Source organism: Agrilus planipennis, unplaced genomic scaffold (assembly GCF_000699045.2).
Source record: "Agrilus planipennis isolate EAB-ADULT unplaced genomic scaffold, Apla_2.0 scaffold66, whole genome shotgun sequence".
In the NCBI taxonomy this organism is placed as follows: Eukaryota; Metazoa; Arthropoda; class Insecta; order Coleoptera; family Buprestidae; genus Agrilus; species Agrilus planipennis.
In genome coordinates, this window is record NW_020438868.1 from 672,910 (window position 1) to 682,852 (window position 9,943).

The 9,943-nt window shown below is 36.5% G+C and overlaps 1 protein-coding gene across 1 annotated transcript; it reads left to right on the forward strand.

Annotated features, from left to right (window-relative positions):
• Nucleotides 1–165: 165 nt before the first annotated feature.
• Nucleotides 166–9,943, forward strand: LOC108734673 (serine protease nudel). Its single transcript, XM_018466320.1, has 19 exons — nucleotides 166–1,826; nucleotides 1,892–2,109; nucleotides 2,174–2,334; nucleotides 2,397–2,524; nucleotides 3,405–3,815; nucleotides 3,936–4,234; nucleotides 4,293–4,568; nucleotides 4,664–4,893; nucleotides 4,954–5,333; nucleotides 5,527–5,696; nucleotides 5,756–5,869; nucleotides 5,926–6,415; nucleotides 6,468–6,656; nucleotides 6,718–6,868; nucleotides 6,926–7,076; nucleotides 7,160–7,345; nucleotides 7,906–8,143; nucleotides 9,441–9,548; nucleotides 9,637–9,943. The coding sequence occupies exons 1-19, from the start codon at nucleotides 205–207 to the stop codon at nucleotides 9,941–9,943; spliced, it is 5,829 nt and encodes a 1,942-aa protein (XP_018321822.1). The 5' UTR covers nucleotides 166–204.

The window sequence follows — 9,943 nt, forward strand, 5'->3', positions numbered from 1 at the left end:
AGAAAATGCTTCACAACTCGGTTAAAGAAGCACTGCTGTAATAAATACATTTTCAGATATTTTAACATTACTGAAGCTAGTTGCTCCACTGAAAGCACTCACGTAATTTTTAGCCACTTTACAAATGAATATTATCAGTTAACAAATACCAGAAGAAGTAAGCGCTCCATTACCAAAAATTATTTTGTCGATGTAGAAACAGAAATGGAGAGGACTCCAAAACATTTTCAGTATTTTGATAGACCACCATTTGAAACAAGGAGAAGAACAATTTTAGAAGATAGACCACCAAAATTCCAATTTCCCAAGAGACTTCCCGATCAAGAGGGAGTAAACAACCAGCAGTTGTTTGAGCAATCACCACTACCGTTTCAAACGAACGAACCTATCGAAATAAATCCATTATCACACCACCACGATTTCACAATGGAACAAAAACATCCCGTGGGGCCGCCCGATGGTCGTGGTGATTTTGTCAAAAACATGAATGATCCCATATCTAGCTCTAAAGGATCGAATCCTGTACACTTTTTAAGACATAAACAAGACGATATCCCACATGATGTCAGACCCATTCATCCTGAAAGACATGATCGGCTACGTAATCATGAACATCATCATATTCCTGTAAACAGTCCAGACGTTGCATTTGTTACCAGAAACGTCAAAACTGATCAACACAGTGCCAAAAATCCGGCCATTCCCCTTCAAATATTCCACGAAGACTTTAATATTCCTCGACCTTTCTCACCTTTTAGTGAGAACAAACCAAATTTTAATAAAGAATACCGAGATCAATTTGATTCCGGTTTCCATAGACAGTTTCCACTGAACACTAAAAATAAGCACACGGTGGAAGATGAAGAAAATTCAGGATTAAATCATCCTGTAAGGGTATTGGACCATACAGAAAACAAAGAGACTTCTCCTGTTTTAGACAAACCTTTGCAAAATGAACGCAGTAAATTCTTAACTAACTTCAAGTCAAGCTTTCAAAATGAGGCCAACAGAAGAAGCGATGATGATGGAACTATTATTGTCCAACGTCCACCAATATTTGATGCATGCAATACTGAAAAAAATGGTGAATCGCCAAACAGCAATATACCACAAAGAAACTCCAAAACTTCTATTGACAAATCCAATACAGAACAACAAATGCAATTTAAATCGCCGAATCGGGAAAATATACAAGGGTCTGTACAACACAATTCAGAAACTATTAAAACACCATTCGATGGAGGTGTACACATTGGAGAAACCAGGTTGCCTACAAATCATGAACCTGAAAGGCCTGATGACTTCTTGAAGGAAGTTGATAATTTAGAACCATCATCAAAATCCAGATTAACATTTTCTCCGTCTAGTAAAATTTCAACTGGTTTTACAGCGACTGCTGAAGAACTAAAAAATTTCCAACAAATGTCGAACGTTCAATGTTTTCTAACAAAACCGAATACACCAGCTGCACCGATCTACCCTCCACCCAATGTGGTTCCATACTCTCCATATCCATATTCGCCGCTTGTTCCTATAAGCATACCAAGGAATCCTGCCGGCAGTTACCTTCAACCCTTTCCATATCCATCGTCTGATCATTATCCAGCAATTAGTCAACAGATAACCAACGGATTTAACGTTTATTATGGAATGCAGAACGCCTTAGGGGTTCATCCCAATGCAGCTGAGAGTGGACAATATTATACATGTAAACCAATCCCTCCACCATCAACCAATTTAGCCGAAATGAGCGGAGTAGAAATCAAAAGGGATCACGATAACAATTCTCCTCAGCCCAAGGGATGGTTAGTAAGAGAAAATAACAAGTAAGTATGCACTCACACATCCACTACTATGATAGAAAATTATAATTATTTGTTATACAATACAGTAACAGGTCAAGGGCAAGCATTGAATGTCCATTTGGTCAATGGTCGTGTGAAGACGGGTCCAAGTGTATCAAGGAGCATCAAATTTGTAACAACGATGTGAATTGCTGGGATGCTAGTGATGAAATGGACTGTTCGTGTAAGGAACGGATTTCAGCAGTCAGAATTTGTGATGGTTACTTCGATTGTCCGAACGGTGAAGATGAAATTGGTTGTTTCGGTAATTATTTAACACCTTTGAGTCACTTAATAGGTTTGTTATTGAACAATTTTTTTCCTTTGAGAATGCGCTGCGAACGAATTCAATTGTAATGATTGGACGGAAGACGACAAAGTATCAACATGTATATCACTACATCAAAGATGTGATGGAATTGCACAATGCCCATCGGCAAAAGATGAAGAAGGCTGCTCTATAATAACCGAAACAATTAATGAAGATTCGGTGAGTATTACATTCAAAATTAATATGTATATGTAGGAAAAGCAATATTAATATTCTTTCAGCAAGTAAAAGTTTCGGTTTCAAGTGGATATCTCTTCAGGAACTATAAAGGAAAATGGTACTCCGCTTGCTCGAATGCGGAAAAATGGGCTTTGGAAGCTTGTAAAGTCATAACAGGTCCGGATATTGTGTAAGTACAATGCAATGAAGTCATGTAGGTACAGCAAAATGACTAGGTGCACTTCACTTTGTTGTTAAAATAATGTACACATTATTGGTTTTCTTCCTTATGTTATTTCACGGACTAATAAAAGGCGAATTAACAAAGGAATATGGAATGGCAATAATTTTGACATTAAAAGTGTGAAATTACTTATTTACTTAAATAATAGGGCATTTTGTGATACCTCGTCCATCACAACGGAGAATTGGTTTTCAATCTCAGTTTCCATTATTGATTCACTTCGGTACTCAAGTGGTTATTAACCGGTGTGACTTTATTTATTTCAAATTGTTAGTATCAGTGAATCAATTACGGTATTAATATTTCGAAAGTCATTGTTTTTAGCGGTAGTCGTCTTATATTTAGCAATCAAAAGGGAATCAATTAAAGAACCAAGAGTGTTCACAAAAACTAATCACAATAACATTTCAAATAAATTTATGTACTTCGATTGCTACGACATTTCCCATGATTGAATTTATGGGTTTCATAAACAACAACAATCACATGAAAGATTAACTTTTCTTTTCAATTTTATATGAATGAACTAGTACTACACACACGGATCAATTCTGACTTATCATAACCGAGATATCTACCACAACGTATTTCGCTCACATTTTTTAAGTTTATTATTCTTGGCCCAAAATGCGACCGCAGATCACTAACTTGTCTGTTTTAATATCAATAATTCTTCTTTCCATCTAATCTATTGTGATATCTGGAATGGGGTGTGTGGGGTATGTGGCCGTTTTTTGAATTGGGAATTTAGACTCACCACCAATAATATTTGATTACCACAATCTGCTATTTTCCTTCTTGTATATACAAAGTGGTTCAATTGTAGGGTCCCCATAACAACCATGGTCGCACCAACAGAACATTACAGAGGAAAATACGCGAATGCTTTGTCAAATGGAGTAGAGATTGTCTCTTCATGTTCGCCAGGTCGTATGGCATTCGTAACTTGTCCAAGTCTCGTTTGTGGAACTCGCATACTAACACGAAATCTCTTCCGTTTTAACGAATTAGACACTAGCATTGAAGACGACCTGCTGTCTCAACGTCCTCAACAATTCTTCCAACAGAACACTACCACTGATGAGATGGTTGGATCCAGTAGAGTTGTTGGTGGCAAAGCAAGTCAACCAGCGGCATGGCCGTGGATGGTATCTGTATATCGAAATGGGGTCTTCCATTGCGGTGGTGTTTTGCTGACCGATCAATGGATTGTATCAGCAGCACACTGTGTAGATTCGTAAGTACTCTACCAATACTCAAACTCCTCAATGGAGGAATTAATTAGTAACTTTCTCCAAGTTTCAAAATCCTTAATCTCTCTTTATGGATTTATCTCATGATCATTTCCACTTATTAGGTTTACTCGTTTTTATTATCAAGTCCAGGCTGGGGTATTGCGAAGGTTTTCATTTACTCCGATGGAACAAATCAGAACCGTTTCCGCTATTGTATCCCATCAACTTTACGACAAAGCAAGTTTAAAGAATGATTTAGCCCTAATGAAAGTATCCGACCCATTTAAATTCAATCGGTACGTTAGACCAATCTGCCTTCCAACTGAAATTACTGCTGGTTCTAATTACCTACGGGGACCATCGCCTGGTACCATCTGCACAGCTGTGGGTTGGGGAGCGACCGTTGAACATGGCTCAGACCGTATGTATAAATAAGTCTAACGTCAAAATTCTCAATTCCAAAATGATACCTCTTTTAGCTGATCACATGAGGGAAGTCGAAGTTCCCGTTTTGCCACGGTGCAAACACAAAGAAGACGAAGAGGGTCGTGAAATATGTGCTGGGCTCGCAGAAGGTGGTAAAGATGCTTGTCAGGGAGACAGTGGTGGACCGTTTATGTGCAGAAATCCAAATTTGAGACACCAATGGTACTTGGCTGGTATTGTAAGTCATGGAGAAGGTTGCGCCAGACCAAACGAACCTGGTGTTTATACCAGGGTCAGTTTATATTTAGACTGGATAGCAGAAAATATAAGTGAGTATGTCTCAAAGGATTTGGAATTTTCATTATCTAGACGCCCTTTGATTTTGTTATTTGTATTGTTGATTGAATGTCCAATTTTGATACAGAACACGATCACGTTTTCAAGAAAAGACCTCTTCACAAATGTCCTGGTTACGTATGTAAAAAATCAAGAAGATGCATCCCCCATAAACGGGTATGCGATAGGACAGTAGACTGCATCAATGCAGACGACGAGTTCGATTGTGAAACCAGTCGTTTTTCTGACATATTCAGACATGCCATGGAAAGTAACGATCATACCAATGGCAAACTGAAGAATTTCTCTGGCGACAAGGTGCTTTTTACTCGGTCTATTAGTACTCGATGATTATTATAGAAGCGTAACTTTTTGCAGTCGACCAATTCATCATCAGGGCCCGAAAACTTTTCCGAAAACACTTCCACTTTGAAAACAACAATTTTCGAGGAAATTACCCATGTTGATGGCATGGAAAACTGGCACAATTCTTCGAATATTCCTATCGTTCTTAATCACGATGCGATAAATGAAACGACCAATGCAGAGAAAAGTTTTACGAACGATTTTGATTTTTCGAACAGCAGCGAAGTTCAATTTGCAAACATACCTCCGATATCGAATTCCGAACAGTCTAGAAGTGCAACAGGAGATTCGAATATTGCCGCTATAACAGAGGAAAGCAATTTCAGCGCTCGAAAGGAATTTAGAAGGCCGGGAAGCAACGGGAATAACGGAAATAGATTTTGGTGCAAAAGGTACGTAGGTATGTAAATAAAATTAGTATTGTAAGGTAAGTACATGAGGATTTGTTTGAAAGGATACGATGCCATGATTTTTAAAATTCTTGAAGATTATCTTCCAATGAATGGCTTGACTCAATTTCTATATTCGTTTTTCTACTGTTCTAATTCTTCAAAAAAAAAGAAATTGCTTCTAATCATATTTTAGAATTCTGCAGTTTGTAAGCTGGTCGCAAGTTTGTGACCGAAAAGCGGATTGCGAAGATGGCTCTGATGAAGAAGGATGCTCCTGTGGTACATTCTTACAGACGAAACAACCGGATGCTATTTGCGATGGAATCTACGATTGCAAAGATTTAACTGACGAAAAACATTGCTGTAAGTATATACCAACAAAAATTATCCCCAAACAAACTCATTTACCAGTTTCTCTACAGCTTTTTGTCTCGAAAACGAATACTACTGTAAAAGAACTGAAAAGTGCATCCCATTGGTTCAAAGATGCAATAATGTTGCAGATTGTGCTGATAATGAAGATGAAGAAGGATGCTGTATGACAAAATTGTAAGTATATTATTCAAGTAATCTTCCTGTATTATTCTTTTAGTTGCATTAACCGATGGGCAACAAGTTTGGGTAGACGCTGCTGAAAATCCACGCCCAAAAAGTTCGGGGATAATTTCATACAATTATAAAGAACTTTGGAAACCAATGTGCTGGAAGTGGCATGGGCACGAAGCAGACATCGCGGCAAAGACATGTCTCTATTTGGGTTACAGTGACTACATTCATTTTTCGAAGGTGGTAACACCAAAGAAAATACTCGAAAGAACTTTCAATGACGAAGCTATCAATTATTCAAAGTCAATATTGACAAGAGGGAATAACACATGCGAGGGAATTTATCTGCAATGCACCGACGAATTAACCAGTAAACCGTTTTTGAAGGAATCAAGTTTATCAACGGAGTTACTTGTTAAGAAAACCTTTCCATGGGATGCTCTCATATTTGTTGACGGGCAACTTACATGTATCGGGATTCTAATAGATCACGATTGGATCGTCACATCTTCTGATTGCTTAGGAAAAAACTTTAGGCAAATACCAAACTACAAAACTCTTACCGTTGCTATAAGAAATTGTTTTTAGTTTGAGGAGGCACCATTTGGTAGCACTTCTTGGATTTGGACGGTATTATTATCATGTTCAAGGACCTTCGGAGGTGACAAGGACAATCGACACCATAAAAAATTTGGAAAGTATCAGTATCACTTTGCTTCATTTACAAGAACCGGTTGATTCATCTTTGAACGTAAGACCACTATTTATCCAGTCTAGGTAAGTGAATATCAAACCATTTTGGATTAAATAATTTTCCAATGGTGTGATAAATTTTTAGGGTAATACCAGAAAGCAAAGAACTATGTATTGCATTTTCTTATGATAAAACAGGAAAACCTACATATTTACCAATGAAAAGCGTCATGAACTTTACAGCAGGCAAAAGACACTTCGAACCATACACAACATTTCAAGAAGATTGTCATCAGGTGACTGAATTTGTTGGTATGATTTTAAAATTTCTAAAACATCTCTAATAATAACAGGGCTCTTCAAATGGATATATCGCTTGTGAATCATCTAAGGGATGGTATCCCTTAACAGTGATTCCATCTTCTACTGACATATGCAATTTACAGAATGTTCCAGTTTCCAATACATTATCAGTGTTGGAAAACGAAATAAAAAACATGCTTGGTGAGATAATAAAATACTTTTACTAGAGTTTGTATCATTTATCTAAGCGCGATTAAGTTTTAATAAAATTCAGCTTTCTACAGTCACAGATAAAAAAGAAACAGACAGTGTCTTTGCACCAAGTTCATGTCAATACCGTTGTTCACTGGGAAAATGTCTTAACACAAACCACATTTGTAATGGGGTCCCAGACTGTAAAAGAGGTGAAGACGAAGACCCAGAGTTGTGCTTTAATCGGAATGGGTCGTGCCACCTATGGGGAAACTGCCGTAAGTTCGCTGTGCTTTCATGGTTTCAATATACAGTTCGCTTACAGGGAAAACAATCGAGCTTTCTAGGTCTCTTTCGTTTAATTTTCTTAAGAAGAAAACTTACATTTACTATTTAGATAATATTCACAATAACAGAACTCTAATTGTTCTTAAAATTGAATGATTAAAAGCAGTTTTCCTTAGCTTTACAGTTACTGCGTAAGTTTGTAAATTTTCCGCAGAAAATCTTTAAATCCTAGGAAATCACAAATATCTTCATAAATGAGCTTTTTTTTAAAAGAAATTATGTATTCCTAGAATTTAATTTTCCAAAACAAGAAAAATACTGTTTTAATTATTAATAGTGGTTAACATGAAATATTAATGTGAAAATTCATTTTCAATTTTCCAACCACTACAAACTACCCGCCAGGGATGTGACAACAGCAATTTTCCCTCACTAAACTGGAAAATTGAAAATGAATTTTCACATTAATATTTCATAAACAAAAAGAAATTAATCAAGGAACAGGATAAAGTATTTCCTTAGTTCCTTTACTGATCACAAACGATTTTAGAATGTTACTATGATGAATTAAGGTGTAAAAACAAAAAATGCGTGCCAAAAAGTGCTTTCTGCAACGGCATCAACGATTGCGGAGACATGTCGGATGAACCGGAGAACTGTACATGTAGGAATTACTTGGAATTGTCGCACCCAGAGAAAGTTTGCGATGGAATTCTAAACTGCCAGGACAAGACCGACGAAGATGCTAGTTTATGCCTTTGCAAGAACGACAGCTTTATATGCGGAAAGTAAGACTGAAATGCCGTCTCAAATTTAAATAAGATCGCTATCACACACTTTTTTCGTGTAAATAAAATACCTGCAGTTAATATTCAATGTTCCTTGCTAGAATTGAATTTTAGATAAACAATAGGTAATAGATTTTGTTTATCGCTGAGAACAACCAAACAATAAATAAATATTGATAAACTTATTAGGGGAAAAGAATCAAATTGTTTATGTATTTAGTCCTTTTATGTAGATGATGATGATGATGATGTACATAATTCTAAGACACGATTTAGAGTTCTTCCCTAGACAAAAATTTTCAGTCTCTCTCCAGTCTCTCAGAGTCTTTCAGCGTCTCTGAGAGCGTCCCTCACATTTTTTCACAGTCTATCAGTTATTGCCATGGTGTTTTTATGGATCTCTCACAGTCTTTGTATGAGAGACTCGAACGATAAAATTGTTAATTCAGAGATTCGAGTCTCTCACAGAGAGACTGAATGAATAAAACTGAAAAACAGAGAGACTCGAGTCTCTCGTAGAAAGACTGGGATTTCTGAAATATGTTAAAATTAGAAAATTTTAACCATGTCTATCGAGGCACTACTTATTGAGAGATTCGAGTCTCTCGTTCAGAGATTTTAGTCTCTAGACAGGATGTGAAATGAGGATCTTTCTATGAGCGACTCGAGTCTCTCGTTCAGAGACGCTAAACAATTTTTTTGACAGTTTCTCTCAGCGACACCAGACAGACTCGATGAGAGACGGAGACTCCTGGGCTCGCTTTCAGAGACTCTGAGAGATTTTTTATCTCGGGTTTTTAGCAATATAATTATAAAACATAAAACTAGAATGTTAGAATGATTCCAAAAGCGTAATTTATAAGCGGCATATTCAATTAGATTATCACGTACATTCTGTGACTCACTTTATCAAAATTCAATAGATGAACGCACCTAATTATCATATTATCTCTTATTAATTATGCCAAGAAGTTTCAACCATATGTTCACTGAAGTTAAAAGTATAATCACAAGATAAGTAACGAATTATCCGATTTTCAACTATGGCGTGTTCCATGCGTCTAACAAATCTTTCGCACTTAAAGAAACTTTTGCATAATGTACCACATACTTGTGTTGTTTATCTAGCTAATAAACCACAACTGCTGCATAATTAAATAATAAAGACGATCACTAACTAAATTACTTCGATTGCTTACATTACTGAATGCATTAATTACATTTACCATTACATACTTATAATTAACTGGCGGTCCTTGTAATACGAGTTGATTTTTAAATTTTAAACGTTTTCTAGTTACAATTTTTGTATTCCACATGAAATGGTTTGTGATGGGAAAGAAGACTGTCCCGATAGTGGGGATGACGAAAAACACTGCATATTCTTAAAATCGGAAAATGAAAGGTAAATTTCAATTTTTGAAATTACAACAAATCATAAAAACTTCTACCAATGTCTGTTCGATATTTAAATTAAATTAAATTCCTTATAGTCCGCATACTGGGGAAGTAATGTGGCAGACAGCGGGTGTAATACATCCTGGATGCTACCCCGAAAAGATGACAACTATGCAATTAGAAGACGTTTGCAGCAAGTTAGGATTTCATGGAGAAAGCGGAAAGCGGATAATGTTTGGAAATAATACCGCACCTTATCCTGTTTTTGATTCGTTTCATATTGTGGAAATAAATAGGAATTTTACGCTAAAATATAGGTATGGGACTGAACCTTACGTGAAGTTAACTGAAAAATCAGACTGTTATCAATTACATATAAGTTGTTCAAATTTCGAAAATTAA